Source organism: Silene latifolia, chromosome 10 (assembly GCF_048544455.1).
Source record: "Silene latifolia isolate original U9 population chromosome 10, ASM4854445v1, whole genome shotgun sequence".
NCBI lineage: Eukaryota > Viridiplantae > Streptophyta > Magnoliopsida > Caryophyllales > Caryophyllaceae > Silene > Silene latifolia.
This window is the reverse complement of record NC_133535.1, coordinates 18640171-18664824: the sequence shown is the minus strand read 5'-3', so window position 1 is coordinate 18664824 and position 24654 is coordinate 18640171. Positions and strand designations below refer to the sequence as shown.

The window sequence follows — 24654 nt, the reverse complement described above, 5'->3', positions numbered from 1 at the left end:
TCCAGTTCATTTCATTCAGTTCAACTTAGTTCATCTCTCCATATACTAACCTTTATTTCAGTTTTATTCAGTTCAGTTCAGCTCAACACTATTCAATTCAGACTATTTAGTTCAGCTTCTATCAACCGAAAAAAGCGCGGCTTAAAGATAATAAGGTCACTTCACATCTATGACATCATTTAACTAACTCGACGAGTTCTCTTCAAAATTACGAGTATCACATGATAAGTTTCTGACAATTTTATAAAATCAATCTTATATCGTACTCTTCTATGCAATTTACAACGATTTGTGCAATTGTTTTGTCTAAAGAACGCTTATGCTAAAAGTGTGGGCGTCGATAAAGTTGGCGTGGATTGAGATTTGTAAATTGCACTAATTTGGTCCAAATAACAAACTTCGTAGCCTCGTACGAACGATAAGAGAAGGCACAAAAGGGTCCATAAAAGAGACATGGGCCACCCTTTAGGATATACTTCGAAGTAGTGGGCTTTAAAACTAACCCACGAAGGAGTCAGCCCAAGGCATCCACACCTAGTAGTACTCGGCTCTGTTCTTCAATTAAAGGCCATTTTAGTATTCAACAGATTATTATTAACAGAAATAAATTGGTCAAACAGATTATAAATGATACATTGAAATGCCACATTTAATTAGTATATTTCAATTAGCAAATTTAGTAAAAATGTTTGGTAATTAGTGGTTTTTAGTTAATAGAATGTTGTATTTATATGTAAATGATTGACAGATTCACTTTTTACGATTTATTAAACTGAATATAGGGGGAGTAGCATCTTGAAAACCTGTAGATTGGAGCTTAATTTACTGTTTCAATATAGCAATTATCAAACACATAAATCGGTAGATTAGTGAGTCAAACATGTTAAAAGTTTTGAAAATATGCTGAAAAATTATCAATTTATCGTTGACCAAACACCCTTAAGATGCCTGATGCCACGATTTTAGCGTACGCCGCGATTTGATAATTAATAGAGATTGAATGGTTGAGTTATTCTATTAATCAATCGACCAATATATACAAGCTTACAATGATTTGTTGCCTAACTACAATGCTATAATACAGGAAAGGATATTGCAACCAATCCTAATCAAATCAAATCATAACAAAATATGTAGAAAGATATTTACGAGAATATTTACGATATTCTATTCTAATACACCCCCACAGTCGAAGCGGGAGGAGGTCGAATGCTGAGACTGGAGCGGAAGTCGTCAAAAAGAGGTTTGGGTAGGCCCTTTGTAAAAATATCAGCATATTGATAGCGAGAGGGCACGTGTAGGACTTTGACTTGGCCAAGCGCGACTCGTTCCCGTACAAAATGTATGTCCATTTCAATATGTTTAGTGCGCTGATGATTGACGGGATTGCTAGCAAGATAAATGGCGCTGACATTGTCACAGTAGACGAGCGTGGCTTTTGAGATCGGACATTGGAGCTCGAGAAGAAGATTTCGCAGCCAGCAAGACTCGGCTACAACGTTAGCAACACCGCGATATTCGGCCTCGGCACTGGATTTGGAAATAGTAGGTTGCCGTTTTGAGGACCATGAGACAAGATTGTCTCCTAAATAAACGCAGTAGCCGGATGTGGACCGGCGTGTGTCGGGGCAGCCACCCCAATCAGCGTCGGTATACGCGGTCAGCTTAGTCACAGATGAACAATTTAAATGAAGACCGAAATGCTTGGTACTTTGAACGTACCGTATGATCCGTTTGAGCGCAGTAAGGTGAGCAGTTCGGGGATCATGCATATAAAGGCACACTTGTTGAGCCGCATACGATAAATCAGGCCGAGTAAAAGTTAAATATTGGAGAGCTCCGGCAAGTGAGCGATATAGAGTAGGGTCGTCAATTTTCTGTCCGGATTCAGAGCTTAATTTTGCTTTAGTGTCAACCGGAGTTTGTGCGGGTTTGCAATTAGTCATTTTTGCTCTAGTAATAATTTCCTCTGCATACTTCTTTTGATGAAGAAAAAGTCCATTTCGGTGGCGTATAGCAGAGATGCCGAGGAAATAATTCAGTGGACCCAAATCAGTCATGGCAAATTCACAGCGAAGTGTGCTAATAATCTTGTCACGGAGAGTGATGGAAGAAGCTGCAAGGATAATATCGTCAACGTATAACAAAATATATGCAATGTCAGAGCCCTGCCGAAAAATAAAAAGAGAATTGTCCGAAGTACTATGACGAAAACCAATGGATGAGACAAAAGTGGCAAACCGTTGGTACCAGGCCCGAGGGGCTTGCTTTAACCCATAAAGTGACTTTTTGAGACGGCAAACGTAGTCTGGCCGATTTTTGTCACGAAATCCGGGAGGCTGATGCATATAGACGGTCTCAGCTAGATGTCCGTGAAGAAAAGCATTTTTCACGTCAAGTTGGTGAATGGGCCATTTTTTGGAGATGGCTATGCTTAGAACAGAACGGATAGTGGCCAGCTTCACTACGGGGCTAAATGTCTCATCGCAGTCTATTCCAACCTGTTGTGACCTGCCATTAACAACAAGACGAGCCTTGTACCGCTCCAAATCACCATTAGATTTAAACTTATGTTTAAATAGCCAAATACACCGAGTGACATTAACGTTAGGTGGACGTGGAACTAAGGCCCAAGTCTCATTTTTAATAAGAGCATCGAATTCGTCGGCCATGGCCTGTTTCCAATTCGGGTCATGGAGTGCGTCAATCGGGTTTTTGGGAACGGGTGAAAGGGTGGTTGTAACGGAGAGATCAAAAATTGGTTTGGGTTTGAAAATTCCGTGTCGGGCTCGAGTAGCCATTTGTGGCGATGGTATGACAGGGGGCGTGGGAGGTGTCATAGGAGAGGCTTCGGTAGAGGGGACAGGAGTGGCCGTGGTAGCAGTATGTGGCGAGGCCACGTCCGAGGCAGGGGAGGACACATGTGATGGGGGAGCAGTCACGGGTGTGTCAGCAGGAGGAGTTGGTTGGGCAGTGGAGTTTTGGGAATGTAGGTAGTGTGTCATGGCAGGGGACGGGTCCGAGTCTAAGAAGGAATAAGAGGATGCAGACATAGGTTTGTGGTTTGCGAAAGGAAAAACTTGTTCGTTAAATGTAACATGGCGAGCAGTAATAACCTTTCGGGAAGACATGTCAAGGCATAAATATCCGCGATGATTAGACGGGTACCCAATAAAGACACATGGTGTAGTACGAGCAGCAAGTTTATGGATGCTCGAGGAGGGGAAGTGAGGGTAGCAAAGGCAGCCAAATGTGCGAAGATTGGCATAAGACGGTGTCCTAAGATAAAGACTAGAGGTTGGTGAGGTGAGACCATTGGCTTTGCTCGGAAGAATGTTATGTAGGTAAGTTGCCATGGACAAGGCATAATGCCACATGGAGGGTGGTAAGTGAGCGTGCAAGAGTATGGTTCGAATGATATTGTTAAGGGTTCGAATTTTTCTTTCCGCCTTACCATTTTGTGGAGACGTATGTGGGCATGATTGTCGAAAAAGCATACCTTGTTGTTTGAATAATTCATGAAATTTAGAGTTCTCATATTCCCGCCCGTTATCACATTGCAAAGTCTTTATGTGACGATTAAATTGAGTGTGAATTAAGGTGTGGAAATGTTTAAATACATTGAACACTTCTGATTTGTGTTTGAGGGGAAAGGTCCAAAGGAAATTAGTATAATCGTCAAGCAAAATAATGTAAAAACGGTGACCCATAGAACTCAAAACGGGCGAAGTCCATAAATCGCTATGGATTATATCAAACGGAAAAAAGGTATGAGAATGCGACATAGTGAAAGGCAATTTAATGTGTTTACCGAGCTGACACGACTCACAAAAATTGTCTTTTAAAGGGCTACAAGCAATTGTTTTATTATTACGAAGAACAGAAAAAATAGCTGGGCCGGGATGACCTAAGCGAGCATGCCATGTTGGAGCATTAACGGCTGTGAGAGCTTGTGGTGGCGCGGTGTTTGAGGAGGAGGGTGACGGTAGCAAGGGGTAGAGGTCACCCGTACTACTGCGTCTCATTATTGGGGTCCCCGTCTGCAAATCCTTCACAGTGAAACCAAGCGGATCAAACTCAACAGAAACGTTATTGTCAGTGGTAAGTTTTCGAACCGACACAAGGTTTTTAATGAGGTTGGGTGCATGGAGGACATTTTTTAAAATAAGAGGGGGCAGGGAGTTGGTAAAACAGTCGCACCATAACCACGAATAGGAATTTCAGAACCGTTACCGACTACAATTTTCCGATTATTGCTCAAATTAAAATAAGAGGAAAGGGTACCTTCGTTTGACGTCATATGGGAGGATGCGCCCGTATCCAAATACCAATTGTCGTCAGGTGCCTGGAGTGACAATGTTTGCATCGTGGCAGCGATGTCAGTAGGAAACATAGCACCTTGAGGAGCCCCAATCATCGGAGATTGAGCAAGAAACGCCTGCGGACGGGGACCGAGCACACCTGCTCCACGATTGGCCATAGGAGGAGCCCAGCCCGAGGTGGGGTAAGGGCACGGTGGCACTCCCCAGCCAGGCTGCTGCTGCTGCCAAGGGGACTGTTAAAGCGGGACCCACGTCCAGAACTGGCGGCTGCCTTGTGACTGCTGTTGACCACCGGTTTGACCCCGCGCATTATTGTCGGATCGAGACGAATTACCAGAATTTCCACCCCCATTGTTTCCATTGTAATTTTTGCCTTTATAATTCTTACCTCTGCCACCTTTGTGATGCTTATTACCCTGATTGTTGCGTGAGGTATTATCGGAAGTACGGGTGGTGTTATCAGTTTGAGATGCGAGAAGGGCGGTGTCCGGTACGGCTGTAGCAGCAGTTTTGTTTTGCCGTGCCTCTTCAAGAGTTAACATGGAGCGAGCCTTATAAAATTCGGGTAATGGATCCCTTTGTTGAATCACCGTTCCCAAATTATCATAACTCGAGGAGAGACCAGCGACGAGACGGAGGACAAGGCGTTCCTCCGTGACAGGAGCTCCGACGTTGGCAAGTTGGTCGGCCAACATCTTGAGTGCTTGGCAGTATGCCGATGCATTTGGGTAGTTGTCCATTTGAATACTCGAGAACTGCTGTTCGAGATAGACGGCCCGCGAGGACTTGTTGTCATTGAATATATCTTGCAGCCTTTCCCATGCTTGTTGTGCAGTGGCACCCGGTTTGAGGATTGTGTGAAGCAGATCGACGGAAATGGTACTGTAAATCCATTGTTTCACAATCGCATCAAGACAAGTCCACGTTGCATCTTTATTGACAACATTGTTTTTGGGAGGGACGATGTGATCAGCGACATCGTAGGCTTGAGCAGCATTCAAGAACAGTTCGGCCCAAGAGGCATAATGAACATTTTCGATTTCGAGAGTAATAGGGACGTGATTTTTGATATTGGAGACAGAAAAAGCAGGATGAAAGGGCGCGGTTTTGTTAGCATCGGATTCGCCAGGCATTATTGTAGAGAAGAAAGACAGGATGTAGAAGAATGAAAGGAAGGAAGAGGAATAGATGTTTAGAGAAGGATCGTAGACTCTGATACCATAATAGAGATTGAATGGTTGAGTTATTCTATTAATCAATCGACCAATATATACAAGCTTACAATGATTTGTTGCCTAACTACAATGCTATAATACAGGAAAGGATATTGCAACCAATCCTAATCAAATCAAATCATAACAAAATATGTAGAAGAATATTTACGAGAATATTTACGATATTCTATTCTAATAATAATGTTGGGCCATGTCCTATTTCCGTACTCTCCTACGCAATATAAGGTCGGAAATTTTCCTTATCAAATTTTGCCCGCATGATTTTTACACCAATAAAAAGATATATCAACTTAGAACAAATTCAAAATAATCTTATGTTTTATATTTTTTTTTGTTGATTAACAAGGATTATTTTTAACAACGGGTAGAGTTGGGACAGACTGTCTAATGTCGTTTCGAATACTGAAAAAACTTATAATTCATAAAATACAAATTTTATTAGCTAGAATTTTTATTATAGTTCATAAGCATATACGTAAAATACAAATTTGACTTTATATTAAGAGTTCATTATAAATATGGTCGTTGATTTCAGTGATTACATTTATACTAGGTTTGATGTTCGGCTACGTCTGACCTACCTTTATTTACCATTTAAATTTTATTTTCTACGAAATATGATTCGCTAAATTTGGATTAAGACATATATTTACAATTTATATCTTGAAATTATGATGAGATGTAAAACTAATCAACAAATTATGAAACACGTTTACCACTCCCGTTTTAATATTATTACTTTAACTACATCCCCTATTAATACTATTACGTTCACTACTTTTTTCGGTTACTGTTATTTCTTTAACTACTCCTGCTATTTTTACGGTAACCCATTAATTTTGTCAAACTCATATATTTAAATAAATTAGTATTTTCCTAAAATCGAATTGTTATTTAATTTTTCATATTCTCACCCTTGTTTCTATTGTTACTTTCGTTATATCTGTTGTGAGTTTGTGACGACTATTATATTCACTTCTTCCGCCGTCATTATTTTTTCTTTCACTACTCCCGCATTTATTATTGTTAATTTCACTATTCCCGTTGTTGCTAGGATGACTTTCACTACTCCCGCTGCTATTATTGTTGCTTTTACTACTCACATGGGTGATCGATTACTATCATATTAGTTGATTATCTAGTTATATTAGAGTTATATAGTTAAATAAATTTGAAACATTAGATTAAAATATTATTTAAGAGCAATCATTATTATTTATTAATTGAATTACAAATCTAATGAATAATTAAATATTATATTTTTTGGAAATCTATATTGATTTATTTACCATTTAATATTTTCCAAAATATAAAATACTTATATTATTCGAGTAATTGTGTATATTAAATAATTAACATCTTTATACTAATTAATAACATAAGTGAGACCTTTTTATATTAAGGAAACTCATCATATTATGGTATTCTCTAAATTAGGTTTGGTACCCGGCTACGGCCGGGCTACTTTTATTTATCATTTAAATTTTATTATCTATGACATATGATTCGCTATATTTGGTTAACACATATATTTATAATTTATATCTTGAAATTATGATAAGAGGTAAAATTAATCAACAAATTATGAGACACGTTTACCTATCCCGCTGTTAATATTATTACTCTCACTACATACCCTGTTAATACTATTACGTTCAATTCTTCTTCGGTAACTGTTGTTAGTATAACTACTCATGCTATTTTTACGGTTAACCCGTTAGTTTTATCAAACTCATATATTTAAATAAATTAATATTTTTTAAAATTGAATTGTTAGTTAATTTTTCATACTCTCTCTGTTGTTCCTCCTGTTACTTTCATTACATGTGTTGTCACTACTCACTACTATTACTTTCACTTCTCCTACTGTCAATTTTTTTTCACTACTCCCGCATTTATTACTAGTTTTAAACCCGTGCAAATTGCACGGGTATGTTATTTTATAAAATATAAATATTTAAGATTAGTGGAGATGACGCAATAAGGCAATTGCACGGGTAAATTTGAAATTTTTCTTTCTCTTGTTATTTAGACAAAAAGAACGACATATATATATCAAGCAAAATCGGATGAAAATCAAACTAACTTAAATTAGTTGAAAATGCAATGGTCTTAATAGATACACACCTCTGCGAATCGTTAAAACATGTTTTCCATTTAGTGAAACTTGTGCGTATTTGAAAAATTCATGCTATTGCACACTGAAAATTTTGGCCCGTGAAGATTTAAAATGAATTTGACCCGCGCACATGAAAAATGGAAAGTTTGACTAGTGCACGTTTAAAATGGAAATTTTAATTCGTGAACATTTAAAAAAGGAAGTTTTAACCCGTGCAAATTGCACAGGTATGTAATTAAAACATTTCAATTACAAAAGTTAAAAAAAGAATGATTATGTATTAATAAAATCGTACCTAAGAATTTGGATTTGAATAATATATTACGTTTGCAATTAGAAGTTTCAGAACGGTGATCTTTAGATATAAACACATTGAGTTTAATTGCTCGAATATTCGTTGAAGTATGATTTGTAATTTTGATAGCTAAGTATGAGTCGCTATTGACATGGTAATCGAGAGGCTGAATCAAAACTGAAAAATATAGTACGAAATATTTGATAAATATTAATATAAAATTTAACGCGTTTATGGGTTGTATGTGGAAAAGTAAGTAGTGATAGAGTTAACTTCAAAATTTACTTATGTTTTATAAGGTTAAATTTTGAATCATCAACTTGTTAAAATTTGAACCGACCAGAGCTGTCTTGTCCACGATGAAGTTTTACTATATCCTAAGTCCTAGCCAGAGGTAACCCATTTGAAGGTAACTCGAATTGACTCAATATAATTTTATTTTTTTAAAAAAAAAAGAAATAATATCAGAAATAATTGTATAATAGTACATGTGAAATCCAAAGTGACATGATATAGCCTGATTATATGACAAACCACAATCTCTTATTTAAGACGGATATATCAACTGTAAACTTACGACGGGTGAAATAATAAGAATTGGATAAAAGCCAATGATTTGTTTTATATGCTCAAATGAAATGATACTTAACCCGTTTTACAGTTAAGACGGATACTTTCATCTTAAAGAATACTTCTAACTAAGAGTAAACCTAACAACATATGGAAATATAATTTTTTATGAATATGTTTCAAATACTTATTTACTTATGTTCCGGGTATAATTCCAGAGCAGGTGTTTGTGACCACTCGTAGCTAGTAGAATGATGTCCTTGCTTGAATCCTCCTTGCGGTCTCCTGAAACGATGAACAAACTGAGGGCTCGGCTTTGGCCGAGCGTACTCACTCCGACGCTCAAGTCAGTGAACTTAGAGAGAGGTTGTTGTAACCTGGCTAAGAGTGTATTGTAGAGAGATAAGGAAGATATTACCAGATGAATAGTGGTTATTAGGTCAATTTGTGGATCCTTTCCTCAATGAAGGTTGAGGAGTATTTATAGGCTTTCGCCTTTTGTCACGTAGTGGCCAAGTGGCTATCGGTGAAAAGATCGTTATACCCTCGGCCGATGGACTGTGGGAGGCTCGCCGAGGGTCTTGGATATGAGTACGCGGATATGTGTCCCGGCTGGCGGTTGTCCGGCCGAGACCAGTGACAGCCGATGGGCTTCACCGGCTAGACTGTCTAAGTCGTTGACTTTGCTGTGAATACCCTTGACCTTGCTCAATGTGTTGACTTGGTCAGCGGTGCAGAATATGCCCCATCAACTTAAAATTAGATTACAAAGTTATGTTAGTTAATATGGTTGGTCAACATCCATGACATGGGTCAACCTCTCATTTAGCTTATCCTCAAAAAATTACGAACGTTAATATTTGGCCCATATCCCTCATTCAAAACCCTCCCCCATCCCCTTTATATATTTTCCCCCTCAAAGATTCAACCCTGCCATTCTACCAGAGTTCACTGTCCAATATGTAAAGAGTATTATTGTGGTTAATAATTTCTGTGTATATTGCAATTGATATGATACACTATTTATATCAGTTTACAAGGTATGAACATTAAGTTACATAAGGAAATAATATAAACAAACTCCATGATTTTAGGAGCTAAATAAGGCTAAAGATTATTCTAGGTTGACTAATAAACTATACAAGGAAGTTATAGATTATCTTCCATGATTTGTGGCGTCAGTTGGGTGATGGGCTTTGATAGTCTTAACACTCCCGCGCAAGATGGACGGTCGTAGACGAAGACCAATCTTGGATGATAGTTCAAGGTAGCGATGTTTAGGAAGCGACTTTGTTAAGGTGTTAGCAAGTTGATCATTGCTGTTGATATGCTGAATTCAAATGAGACCATTGTATACTTGTTCCTTTAGAAAATGAAATGAGAGAGCTAAATGTTTCATTCGAGAGTGAAATACTGGGTTGGCGGAATAGTGCGTTGCTGAGAGATTATCGCAGTAAATGACGGGGGGAGTAGAGTAAGTGAAACCGAGTTCAGTAAGTACCGAGACAAGCCAGAGCACTTCCGAGGTGGTGTCAGCTACGGCCCAAAATTCGGCCTCAGTAGAAGACCGTGAAAGAGCTTTCTGTTTCTTGGATGACCAAGATATGGGATTGTTACCAAGATAAACTAGATAGCCTGTGGTAGAAACATAGTTGTCAGTATCGTGACCCCAATCAGCGTCGCAAAAGGCGTGAGTGGTGTTTTTTTATTTAGGTGTATGCCAAGATGTAATGTGCCATTCAAGTACCGAAGAAGGCGCTTGAGGGCAGCCCAATGACTATAGGTAGGATGGGTAAGAAATTGGGCAAGCTTATTGACGGAAAAAACAATGTCGGGTCGTCTGAGCGAGAGGTATTGAAGGCTACCAACAATAGCTCGATATTCCGTAATATTATCGAGGGGCTGGTGGGGTTCTTTGACGAGAGGAGGATGAGCAACCATGGGCGTTGATGCAGGGGTGCTCTCGTGCATGTTGAGCTTGTGAAGAAGATCAGAGATATATTTCGTTTGATTGAGGTGAAGACCATGTTTTGTAGGAGTGACTTCGATGCCAAGAAAGAAAGATAGAGGACCGAGGTCTTTGAGGAATAATTGACGAGAGAGACGGTCAATGAATTCTTGAATGTGAGAGGGGTGAGAACCAGTTACGACGATGTCGTCGACGTAGACAAGTACAAATAGGGTGGTGGTAGGGGTTTTCGAGATAAACAAGGAGGGGTTTGAGATGGAGTTTCGAGAACCGAGGGAGAGGAGGTAAGTTTTAAGTTCGGTATACCAAGCCCTGGGGGCTTGCTTTAGCCCAAAAATTGCTTTGTGTAGTTTGCAAACATGGTCTGGTTTGTCGGTGTCGATGAACCCGGATGGTTGGTCCATAAAAACCGAGTCAGCGAGATATCCTTGCAAGAAGGCATTGTTGACATATAGTTGGTGGAGATGTCATTGTTGGGTCACGGCAATGGATAGAACGAGTTGAATGGTGGCTGGTTTAATAACTGGGGTAAAGGTTTCCGAGTAGTCAACACCGGGGCGTTGATGAAAACCCTTAGCAACAAGTCTGGCTTTGTGTTGTTTGAGTGTCCCATCTGGATTGTACTTCACGCGATAAACCCATTTGCAGCCGACAATGTTTTGGGCTTGGGTGCGAGGAACGAGTGACCAGGTTTGGTTACGGACAAGGGCCTAATGTTCCTCAAGCATTGCAGCACGCCACCGTGGATCGATTGATGCCCGTCGTTGTGTGCACCAAAGATAATATTTATAATTCCAACTACAACTATAGATAGCGGTAGCAGGGTCGAACCACAGAGAGGCGGTGCAATTATCAGTTGTCTAATTTTAGTCTTAAAGTAACAATTGAGGGAGTGTTTGATTTGATTTGTTCTATACTAATGACAATAAAAGAAAAGTAAACTAAGCTAATTGATGAAAACAGATATAAAAAGGGTGCTAAGATGGTCGGTTCACTATAGTTTCGGCGGCAGTATACTAGGTAGGTCTAAAACAAACACGTGAGACGGGAAAATAAGAAGTCCTCTCGGTCCATTCTTACAGGTAGCATCTTTCGATCTCGCTACAAGTCCCTAATATCACTAATGCTAACTTTCGTCCTGAAAAGTGACTAAAAAGGCTAAATGAACTCATCTCTCGATCTTATTAATTTAGTCGTCTTAATTAGGTAGGCTATCTCCCTTCCCTATCTTTCGATCTTTATTGGGTCGGTCAATTCTTAAACATTCAACTAGTCGCGTGCACTCGTTTCGTCAAACATAGCAATTAAATTAATTAAAACGAAGGTAATTCTCACGAGGCCAGTCGATCGACCAGGATGTGCGGTCGATCGACCATGGCGCGATTTAGGTCATACTATTCTAATGCCGCCTACGCTACAGATTCCCTACATCCTAGCACAGGGGATTTAGCTACTCATACTAGAGATAATAACAGCAATAAACTTAACAATTAAAACATTCGAATTCATGCTTAAATTATCTACACCAACGATTAACATAAAACGATAATTTGGTTTCGGGAGATCTAACCTAGCAATTCTATACTATGAATGGAAGCAATAAAACTGAATAAGAACAGAAGAATACCGTGTAGAATAGGAAGGGAAGATCAAAACCAAATGCAAAAGTAACTTTATTGATGAAAGAATTCACTAAACTAATGATTATTGAATTGTATGTAAAGAACTAGATGATAAAAACTTGGTTAAAACTTGATAGTAATTCTAAAACCTAAAGCTGCGTTATATAGGAATATAACGTCACACTTATTCCTAAACCTAAGAATACATTGGGCTTTCAATTCTCGATCTTTAAATTCACGTCTGTTTAACGGCTTGGTCGATCGACTGGGTATGTCAGTCGATCGACTGCTCTTCGCTGAACAGTAGCTACTGTAACTAGTGCTTTGGTCGATCGACCATGAGGACCGGTCGATCGACTGCTTAGCTGGTAAACCGCTTCTAATTCTTCATAAAGTTGTCTTTCAGGCCTCGAAATACGCACCAAGTTTGTTTCTTGAGTAAATACTTCATGTCATATGCAATGCAAGGTACTCGGGGACGGATTTAGCTTGATATCTACTCATTTCCGCATAAATCTGCAATATTACATAAAAATACGAAAGTAGACGAAATGGGGCAAATAGTAGCATAAACTACACAAATGAGCTCTGAAATGCGTGTAAAATGGGGTGTAAAACATCATATTTAGGACACGCATAAACTTCCCCAAACCAAACCCTTGCTTGTCCCCAAGCAAGAACAAGACTCGATCCTAAAACCTAATGGAACGAGTTCAATCTCAGAGCGAAATGCACACCGAATAGCCTAAACCAATTTAATGCAATAACCAACAATCAACTAGCAATATGAATCATGCAAACGAGTTATGAAGTCGTCAAAAACTGCTGAACCGTCAACTATAGAGACTCATCATTATGGACTCTCACGGGTCGCTCAAATCACTCAAATAGGCGCAGGTGAAAATATGTAAAAGATAGAAAGAATTCATTTTGTAAAGACACTCACCTAACTACGACCTATAAGCACATGCCTGCAATATAATATGAAAGTAATCTCTACAACCGTACGTATGCATTCCAACCAAACAGATGACCAAAACACATGCCGAGGTAAATATGGATATGTGAGGTAATGGGCAAGAAGGGCTAAGACGAATTTGGATAAAAACAGAGTTAAAAGCCAAGCTAGTAACTAAGGGAACCAAACTAATAAACCATCCAACTTCTTGCTCGAAATTTCAATCGAAACGGTGCTAAAAACAAGCACAAATCTCACAATCTCCATAATTAATCAACTCCCCATAAGATACAAATGAAACATGGGAGTGTAAATCACCAACTTATAAAGATTCAAACGATGCGATTTTGATTTTTCTCTTTCTCGAGTTTCAGTCGATCGACCAGAATGGGCAGTCGATCGACCGTATTAAACAGTACAGCACGTGTTTCTTTTTTTCTTTTTCGAATCATTTTTCTTCTTCTTTTTTTATCTTTTCTTTGTGTTCCTTTCTTTCCTTTTTCAACTTCCCAACATCATCTCACAATGAGCATTAGCTACCAAAAACGAAGTAACAATCCCAGAACATAAACTACTAGCTTGACAAAGCAGGCTAAATGTAGGATGTAGTAAACGGGACAAAAAGGCTATTTTTGGCAGTGTGGAGCTTATGGGTAAAATGAGAAAAGGGGGCCTCTTCCACATGTGTCAACTAACCACGAACCGAATGCATACAGGTATAAAGCATATTAAGTTCATATTTATGCAAATTTATGTAACATGTTGATACGTGCATTTTATATAGTCTTTTTAGCCTATTTTATGCCCGTATTTCTATGCTTTTATCGTGGTTTTATGCTACGAAATGCCCCGTATATGCTACTTTGGTGTATTTTGTCTTAATCGCAGGAATGAGCCATAAAGTAGCGAAATCAAGCCTTTTACCGTCCGTTTAGCATGCATTTGGAGGAAGAGATGATTTGGAGCGGGAAATATTGCTGTCTTGGGATGCGTGAAGGTGTTTCGGGAGCTAAAAGGACAAGTCAAGTCAAACTAACGAGAGTTACAAGCTGCTGAAGTCAAGATCCACCTGATCGAGTGGTTTTAGGAGAATAAATAGTCGATCGAGTGTTTTCCTTACTCGATCGACCAGTCCCTTATGTGTGTTCAGTCGATCGAGCACTCTACTTGGTCGATCGAGCTGTTTTCTGACTGAGTTTGCTCGATCGAGTGGTTCCCTTACTCGATCGAGTGGATTTTGCTACGGGCTGGGCTTTTTAGGTTATATTCTGTCATTAGGTTTAAACCTACTCCTAATTTCTTATAAATAGGAGTAAAGGTTGTCATTTGTAATCATCGAGGACCCATCCAGGGACCACGTTACTCTTTCCCCTTTCTCTATACACTGTTACTTTTGTTCTTCTTCATTTAGGATCTCTTAATTCAAGTAATTATTCTACCTTTCTCTCTTTTTAATTTAATGTTTATTATTCTTATTTCCTTTATTCTTGTTTCCCTTATTTTTATGCGTAGCTAATTCCCCATAGTATGTTAGGATTAGGGAAGCCGTGGTAGCAATGCTTTAATTGTATTAAATAGATTAGCCCTGCGATAAGAATTGTATTAGGCAATTTAACTGTTATCCGGTCGAATGAATGCATGCAGGAGACCATAAATTTAGTTAACCCCGACCTAGATCGAAAGATTGGAAGGGAAGGCTTGCTTAGTTACGATAGGGTATTGCAGTGAGGGCGAAAGTTAAGCTGTTTACACTCTAGGGCGGTTTAAGGACCGAAAGGTGACGACCATAGCTCTTCTTATCAATAGTCTAATCGCCTTAATATTCCCGATAGTATAAGATCGATAGCGCCACGGTGGACCGACTCTAGCATACTCCCCTCTCTCTTCTTTGTTAATTTCTCTTATTTATTTCCCTCGCTTTAGTCTTTAGTTTAGAATATCAATTCAAAACCCCCACTTTGTGACACCCCGACGGAACCGAATTGGACAGATAGATAGCAACTTAGCCTCCCTGTGGAGATCGACCCTACTTGCCGCCGACACGTTAGCAGTAACTTAGGTATTTTATTTTTGGTGTAGAAACGACCGCATCAAATTTTGGCGCGTTGATTCCGGGAGGCGACGCTTTTTATCTGTTTTATTTTGTTTGTCCTTTCGCCTCAAGGGAAGACTAAGTACCTTGAGGTTGTTCTTATCTTTCTCTTTAGTGCTGTTTTGATAGGCTCACAGGTTTATTAGACAGGCTACCGAGGGAGATTATCGAAGGGAAGGCTTGAGTACCTTCGATCCCTCTTGCCAAGATGACATCTGTTTCCCGACTAATTGCTCAGTTTGAAGCCCAAGCTGAGAAACCTGCTAGTTGGGAAAGGAAGAAATCTTGGGGATGTGGTGCTGCTGAGCACAATGCAGCTGTAGTTGTGCCGCCACATCCACCCCATCAATGGCCACCGCAAGAAGATCCTCGTGATATAGAGAAAAAAGAAACCGCGGAGCTGAAATCCTTAATTCTGGAATTTGGTAGACATGTGGGTGCTCAAGTCACCGAAATTCTTTGAGTTCTGATCCGAAATTGCTCGGTTAACACTGGGTTGGATGAACGGAAATCAAAAGAGGTGTGCTTGACCAAGAGCGGTTTTTCCCATGAAGAACCCACGTTGCCCAATCTTGAAAATGATTTCTATATTTCGGATGACGACTTTCTATCGTATTTCTAGAACGTATGCGGGGATGTGTCGTATTTGTTCGGGAAGAAAGTCCTCGATCGAGTAACATCTCTTCTCGATCGAGTGACATACATGAGGAAAGTGCTCGATCGGGTGAACATTCTGCTCGATCGAGTGACGGACGAGAGGATAGTACTCGATCGAGTGATTGTGTTACTCGATCGAGTGAGGTGCGGAAGGAACTTGGTCGATCGAGTGAGCAATTTGCTCGATTGACTGAATTGGCCATTGATGGGAGCTTTTATTCGTCACTTGGGTTCATATTGGATGACGGGTTTGACGATGATGAGGATTACGGTGAACCTCCCTTATTCACGGTAAGTCGGATACACTTGAAGCTGCGATTTACGGGATGGATTCCACCGAGGAGGTTGACGAAGAAGCGGTGAGACGGTAATTGTTCCTAGCACGGATGAGGTAATCCATTCCTTTGTCAGTGATTCCGTTGTTGAGAGCAACCAACTTTGAGGTAGTAAACAATAACTTTATTATTGTTCGTTTTAATAGTATATTGCCTCGATTGACTCGCGCTATTTCTTTTAAGGTTATACCTCCTCTCATGTGGTCGATTAATTTAAAGATTTTTCACCGTCCTTATCATTTGAAGTTCATTAATCTGAGACGATACCCTATTTCATTGATTTTGCTCCCGCGCTCCTATATTTTGTGGACAAATTTAGGAGCGCCCATAGGAAATTTGTTAGACTTAAATGTTTACATATTTTTATTTCCTATTTCTGTAATCCACTTTGGTGCTACTTATGCTGTTGTGTAGCACATGCGCAGGCTTATGATTTAATGCTGCGCGCTTTGAGCTGTTTTGATTGTGATTAATTAGAGAGGCTCGAAGAAAAGAAGGTCGAGCTGGGACCTGACTGAAGCTAGCGCTACCCGGGAGGCAACCCGGCGATTTTATCTTTGTTTTTATTTCAATTTCAGTTGTAATAAATGGTTTTATACCATAGACTATCTCAGTTTACTTATCTAGTTAGTTTTTGGGCTGCTTACATTGCGTTTTTGCAGGAAGTACAATGAGAACTACTCGATCGAGTAGTTTTTCTACTCGATCGAGCACCTTTGCTAAGGGATTCACTCGATCGAGCAGACATTCCACTCGATCGACCACCTGCAGAAACAAAACCACTCGATCGACTGATATTCCCTTCGATCGAGCAGTTTTTGGATGCCCATTCACTCGATCAGACACTATTCCTCTTGATCGAGTGCTATTGACTTGGATTAGCTTCCTGAGACGGTTTTCCGGGCCCTTAGCAACCTCCCATTTCATGGTCGGTTTGGGGAGGTCCCCTTATTCGCGCATTTTGTGAGTTTTTCCGCTTTTACTCTCTTTCTCCTTCAGTTTGCATTTCTTTCCCTATTTTTTGGTACAATGAGGGCATTGTACGGTTTGGTTTGGGGAGGTTATGCATCCATATCTGTGTCTGCATTTTGTTTTCATTGCATTTCAGTTATCACGTTTAATTTCCTGTTTGCATTGTTATTTATTTCATAAAAATTCAAAAAATTCCATAAAAATTGAAAAATTCGAAAAATTTCAAAATTTCACGTTTAATTTAGCATATAGGTTGAGTCGGAACGGTAGATTTCAATGATGAAATTGCACTGCGTTTGTCTTTTTGCTTAGGCCTTGCATTGAACTATTATCTTATTAGCTTTGTCTCTTTGCATATCTACGAGTTAATGTTAAAATTTAGCTGAACATATAGACTTGACCTGAAATTTTGGCAACCTACTTATAATTTCTAAGGATTAGAGCCATATAAACTGGTGTCATTTATGACCAGTTTCATGTAGGATTGTGAGTAGTTACTCCTTGCATAACATGTATCATCAATTTGCACGTATATGAAATTCAATTGCTTTTTGCCTACATACATTCGGGTTAGTGGTTGGTGTCACATGCAGGGAGGTGCTTACAATTTCCCTTTATTTCATTTTTACCCATTTAACTCCACATTAGCCAAATTTGCCAGTTGACCCTTAACTACATTCCAAATTTAGCCTGCCTTGTCAAGCTAGTTTAGATTGTTTCTGCGGTATTTTGTCTATTGTATCAAGTTTGGCCTGTATTCTGTTGAATTGGAGTTGGTAATTTATGAAGAAAAGGAGGAAGATGAAAAAATAAGACGTGATGATGAAAAAAAAAAGAAATGAAAAAATGAAAAAAAAACAGGAAAAGACGTGAAAAAGAAGAAACCGAAAAAAAATAGAAAGAAGGAAAAAGAAAAAAAAATGCAGTTTGTTGACGGTTTCTGCTCCTATGCTTTATTTACATTTATTGAGGAGTGAGTTCAGTTTGGTTTGGTGAGTTTTATGCCAAATGAAGGGCATGTGTTTATTTCATAATTGAGTTGGAATCGGATGTTGATATATGGTTTTGTTTAGGTACTAGCTTGATCACCTATACCTCCACATTCCCATAATTGTTTTGCCTTTTCTTACCCATTGCCTCACTTTACCATATCTTTGTAAGCCCTCGGCTGTGACGGACCTTGTTTGGTTGTAATGTGTGTACGGTAGTTAGAATTGTCTATCATATTAGCTGCATGCATGTTTATGTGGGTCGTAGTCTAGGTGAGCGACTATTTTTCTTTCTCTCTTACATATATATGCTTACCCTTTGCTTCATGAGAGAAGAGTGACCCGTGAGAGTCCATTGTTAAAGGTCTTGCAAGGTCGACGGTTCAGCTTTATTATAAACATCCTATAACTCGTTTGCATTTGACTGTTTAGCTATAAGTATTAGTTTGTCTGCATTAAATTGGCTTAAGTGGGCATTTGTAGCTAGCTCTGAGTTATCTTTTCCGTTCCTTTAGTTGCATTTTAGTTTACTCGGGGACGAGTAAAGGTTTGGTTTGGGGAGATTTGATACGTGCATTTTATATAGTCTTTTTAGCCTATTTTATGCCCGTATTTCTATGCTTTTATCGTGGTTTTATGCTACGAAATGCCCCGTATATGCTACTTTGGTGTATTTTGTCTTAATCGCAGGAATGAGCCATAAAGTAGCGAAATCAAGCCTTTTACCGTCCGTTTAGCATGCATTTGGAGGAAGAGATGATTTGGAGCGGGAAATATTGCTGTCTTGGGATGCGTGAAGGTGTTTCGGGAGCTAAAAGGACAAGTCAAGTCAAACTAACGAGAGTTACAAGCTGCTGAAGTCAAGATCCACCTGATCGAGTGGGTTTAGGAGAATAAATAGTCGATCGAGTGTTTTCCTTACTCGATCGACCAGTCCCTTATGTGTGTTCAGTCGATCGAGCACTCTACTTGGTCGATCGAGCTGTTTTTCGATCGAGTTTGCTCGATCGAGTGGTTCCCTTACTCGATCGAGTGGATTTTGCTACTGGTGGGCTTTTTAGGTTATATTCTGTCATTAGGTTTAAACCTACTCCTAATTTCTTATAAATAGGAGTAAAGGTTGTCATTTGTAATCATCGAGGACCCATCCAGGGACCACGTTACTCTTTCCCCTTTCTCTATACACTGTTACTTTTGTTCTTCTTCATTTCCGGATCTCTTAATTCAGTAATTATTCTACCTTTCTCTCTTTTTAATTTAATGTTTATTATTCTTATTTCCTTTATTCTTGTTTCCCTTATTTTTATGCGTAGCTAATTCCCCATAGTATGTTAGGATTAGGGAAGCCGTGGTAGCAATGCTTTAATTGTATTAAATAGATTAGCCCTGCGATAAGAATTGTATTAGGCAATTTAACTGTTATCCGGTCGAATGAATGCATGCAGGAGACCATAAATTTAGTTAACCCCGACCTAGATCGAAAGATTGGAAGGGAAGGCTTGCTTAGTTACGATAGGGTATTGCAGTGAGGGCGAAAGTTAAGCTGTTTACACTCTAGGGCGGTTTAAGGACCGAAAGGTGACGACCATAGCTCTTCTTATCAATAGTCTAATCGCCTTAATATTCCCGATAGTATAAGATCTGATAGCTGCCACGGTGGACCGACTCCTAGCATACTCCCTCTCTCTTCTTTGTTAATTTCTCTTATTTATTTCCCTCGCTTTAGTCTTTAGTTTAGAATATCAATTCAAAACCCCCCACCGTGACACCCTGACGGACCGAATTGGACGAGATAGATAGCAACTTAGCCTCCCCTGTGGAGATCGACCCTACTTGCTTGGCCGACACATTAGCAGTAACTTAGGTATTTTATTTTTGGTGTAGAAACGACCGCATCACATGTCTCATAAGGAGTAACTACTCACAATCCTAGATAAACTGGTCATGGATGACACCAGTTATAGGGCTCTAAACCTCAGAAAAAATAAGTAGTTTGCCATAATTCTAAATCAAGTCTCAATCCAGCAAGAATTTAATGAAAACTCGTAGACTATGCAAATGATTCTACTAATAACATGTCAATTAGCAAGGCTTAGGCATAAAACAGATGCAATTGCAATGTCATCATTGAAATACTACCGTTCCGACTCGACCTATATGCTAAAATAAACGTGCAATTTTTTGGAATTTTGTTAAAATTTTTTAATTTGTTTGAATATTTGTATATATAAGGGAAATAAACAAAATGCAAGACAAAAATGTAAACGTGAATGCAAGCAAATGAAATGCGACGCAAAACCCTTCCCCAAACCAAATCACACAATGTCCCCATTGTGCAAAATCATGTAATGAAGAAAAAGGAAAACGAGAATTTGCGAGAAAATTAAGTAAATAAGGACATGAAGTGAAGCTCGGAAACTCACAAGACTTTAAGCGCAGCAAAAGGAAACCTCCCCAAACCAGCGTGAGCTAGGAGGTTTCAGTAGCTAGCAGTGCTACCATAGGTACCTGAAAAGACAAACAATACCCCGCATAAATCCGAGAAAACAATGTGGAAGCGGTAATTATGTGCAAAAATTAAAACGGAAGAAAACAGAAATATGTCGGAAAATAAAGAGGAGGGAAGACTCCCTCAATTCCGCAAAACGACCAAACACAGCAGGGGAAAGGTCGTGAACAGGTACAGCAGCGACAATGGTCGATCGACCATAGCAGGCAGTCGATCGACCGGAATGAACAGGAACAGAAGCTCCTGGAAGTCGCATCTCAGTCGATCGACCATAGGGGGCAGTCGATCGACTGGAAAACCTGCTGTAACTTTCTGATTTCTTCGAATTAGCTCGACAACTTGAGCTAATATGATCTATAAACCTACAAACACACATAATAAGGCGCCCAAAATTGCGCAAAACCCAAAGTAACGGTATAAAGTATTTAAAATCCTAAGCAAACTTATTAAAATGCGAAGTCTCGCGCACACAAAACAAATAAAAGAGTCTAAAAGCAATAAAATGAATAGTTTTTGAAAAAGTCTTAATCAACTAATAGTTGATCAAGAACGGCCACGGAATCGCCCACTTGCTCGGCTTATGGCTACAAGAGGTAGCCTCAACAGTGCTCATTTTCTCAGCTGCACTCCTCTCAATTCCAACATCCCCAGAACTCAACGGATCAACATGTCGGATATCTTCCCAATTAATGACCTCGTCTGACTCGTCAGAATCCAAATCGGACTCCGTCACTTTGACTGGCTCCTCATCAGGCTCCTCATCAGTGCCATAGCTAAGACATCCTAAACCGCCTCTTTGAACGATTGGCTCCCTTACAGCTGGAGCAACATGCGGCTATTCCTTCCCCAAACCAGCTCCTGCAATATCCAAAACAGAAGAATCTTCCTCCAATTTGCTCCCAATCTGGGGTGGAGGTGTTACAACAGGAGTAGGAATAGAGATAGGCATATCAGGAAGTACAAAATAATATTTCTTTTCAGAAACCGTATTACAAGTTACTGGCCACATGGGGTCTTTCTTCTTAGCTGTCTGTGCAAAGACGATAGAATGTTTCCCTACCTTAAAGGTCAATGTCCCTGAGCCAACATCTATAACTGCACCAGCAGTGTGCAGAAATGGTCTACCCAAAATGATAGGAATGTGGGCATCTTCGGGCATATCAAGCACAACGAAGTCAATAGAGAAGAAGAACTTTCCTATTTGCACAGGAATGTCCTCTAAGACTCCTATAGGTTGGACCGCAGAACGATCAGCCATCTGTACGGTCATGTTGGTGACTGCAAACCTAGTCAATTTCAGCTTCCTAGCAAGACTCAAAGGCATTACACTAATACTGGCTCCTAGGTCACACAAGGCCTTCTCAATAGAAAAGGTGCCAATATTACATGGGACTGAAAAGCTACCTGGGTCTTCTAGCTTATGAGGTGCAGTGTGGGTCAAATAAGAACATGACTCCTCAGTTAGTGCGACAGAATGCACAGTTTCAAGTGACTTCTTTTTAGACAAAAGTTGCTTCATAAATTTCATTTAAGCAGGCACTTGATTAACTAATTCAAGAAAAGGAACTTGTACATTTAAGCTACGAATGACATCTTCAAATTTATTAAATGATACCTGTTCCTTTGTCGGCACCAATCTCTCCGGATAGGAGGCTGAAAGAAGTAACTTAGCCCTCTCCTCTAAATCACGCATACCGGCATCGGTGGATTTAGGCTGAATATCCACGACCTTCTCTTTGTTAAAGCTCGAACCCTCTTCCAACCTTCTAAAAAATGAACCATTAATCGTCATCGGGTCATATTTCGGAACCGGAACTGACCCATCAGCATTTGGGTCATGCCTCAATATTTTCGGAGTAGTCGTACCCCGAAACAAGTGGTCCCTCAAGTTATTTGGCATTGGAGGACAAAAAGAATCACCTTCAGCAGCGCTGTCAGTCGATCGACTGACTTCTACAGGAACAGTAGCGGTAACTTTTCGCGGATTGGTCGATCGACTGGGTATGTCAGTCGATCGACTGACATACCTGCTGATCGTCTTTTTCTTGCTGTTGTTCGTTACAACCTTCTTCTTACTTGGTTCCGCCTCATCTTTTCCAGTGGCTTCCTCGACCATAGCGGGCCCATCAAGGGTAGACCCACTCCTTAAAGTAATGGCATTAAGGGTCTCTTTTTGATCCGTCTGCGACGGTAAATGTCCCGGAGTTCGAGTTGCACTCTTGCTAGCCAATTGAGCAATTTGGCTCTCTAACATCTTCATCCCGGCCTCTCTAGCTTGAGACTCTTTCAGCATCAAGTTTTTCAACTCAGTAAAATCCGAACCATGGGACTGCTGCTGCTGCTGAGGGACATACAGAGGCTTTTGATATGGTTGTTGCTGCTTATGAGGGGGCACATAATTCTGCTGCTGCTGCTGTTGTGGAGGTGGAGTTGGATTTAGGACATTTTGGCTACTCCACCTCAAGTTTGGATGGACATTCGGCTCATAATAAGTGTTCGTCTGCCTATAATGTTGAAAAGCAGCACAAGACTCATAGGGAACGCTGCAGCCGTCTTCAGCATGTCCTTCTCCTCCACATCTCTTGTAGACGAAAGGACCGTCTGAAACAACATTCACATGATAGATCCCTCCTTTTGAAGCTCCTCCCAGCTCGTACTTATCAAATCTCGCCGTGAGAGCCTCTAATGCAGCTACAGAAGGAGATTCAGCACTTCTCCTTTGATTTCCCCTGGAATTTCCATACTCAGCTTTATGGGTGGCCAAATCATCAATAATTTTCCACCCCTTGGTCTCTCCAACATTCTCCTGGAATCTCCCACTAGCTGCCGCATCCAGGATAGCTCTCTGATCGTTATAAAGCCCATTATAAAACTGATTACATAGACTCCATTTCTCGAACCCATGATGTGGAATAGTTTGCACCAGCTTCTTAAAACGGACCCATGCCTCATGAAAATTCTCATCAGGACCCTGTTTAAAGCTCGTGATCTGAGCTCTAATGGCATTTGTCTTCGAGGCCGAGAAATATTTCTTGTAGAATGCTAGGGCTAGTGACTTCCAATCGGTGATCCCGTTGGCAGCTCGATCCAAGTCTCGGTACCACTCCCTTGCAGCATCACGAAGAGAGAATATGAACATAGTCTCCTTCACTTGATCAGGAGTCACACCTGCTGGTGGGGGTATAGAACAACAATAGTCAATGAATGTCTCCATATGCTTGGCTGCATCTTCAGTTGCAGTTCCCCCAAATTGGTTCCTCTCAACCAAATTGATATAAGACGGTTTCGGCTCGAATTTTCTGTCCGTCCCCGGTAATGCGAATCCCTTGTAGAGATTCTCAGCTGTCGGCTCAGAGTGACTGACTATACTTGCTTCTTCAGCCATGTCGGGAGATGTGACGGTCTCAGCTGATGAAGTAGAAACTGGAGATGAAGGTGGATCTTCCTCAAATAAAGCGTTCTCGTAGTAACTAGACAGAGTACTCAGCTCTTCCTCTGTCGGTAATACCCTAGATGATCGCCTCAACTCACGCAAAGTCTTCTCAATCTCAGGATTGAACGGTAGTAATTCACCACTCTGTGACCTGCGCATAAGAAGAAACTACAAGTAGAATATGAGAATAGTTTAAGGAATAGATGTCCCTTAAACTAAGAGAAAGACTAAAAATAAAACAACTAATAATTTTAAACAATTGCCTCCCCGGCAACGGCGCCAAAATTTGATGCCCGTCGTTGTGTGCACCAAAGATAATATTTATAATTCCAACTACAACTATAGATAGCGGTAGCAGGGTCGAACCACAGAGAGGCGGTGCAATTATCAGTTGTCTAATTTTAGTCTTAAAGTAACAATTGAGGGGGTGTTTGATTTGATTTGTTCTATACTAATGGCAATAAAAGAAAAGTAAACTAAGCTAATTGATGAAAACAGATATAAAAAGAGTGCTAAGATGGTCGGTTCACTATAGTTTCGGCGGCAGTATACTAGGTAGGTCTAAAACAAACACGTG

General features: G+C 40.0%; 1 protein-coding gene and 1 non-coding gene across 2 annotated transcripts; one reads left to right on the top strand and one right to left on the bottom strand.

Moving 5' to 3' along the window:
• Positions 1-4558: 4558 nt before the first annotated feature.
• LOC141607226 (uncharacterized) lies at positions 4559-5455 on the bottom strand. The gene has a single exon (XM_074426585.1). It carries the CDS (start codon positions 5453-5455, stop codon positions 4559-4561), a length of 897 nt encoding a protein of 298 aa, XP_074282686.1.
• Positions 5456-23541: 18086 nt separating this feature from the next.
• LOC141609703 (small nucleolar RNA R71) lies at positions 23542-23648 on the top strand. The gene has a single exon (XR_012527621.1). It is a non-coding gene; the product is annotated as a small nucleolar RNA R71 (small nucleolar RNA).
• The last annotated feature ends 1006 nt before the right edge of the window (positions 23649-24654 follow it).

Coding starts and splice junctions, on each gene's coding strand:
- LOC141607226 (XM_074426585.1), bottom strand. CDS start 5,455: ATGCCTGGCGAATCCGATGCTAACAAAACCGCGCCCTTTCATCCTGCT.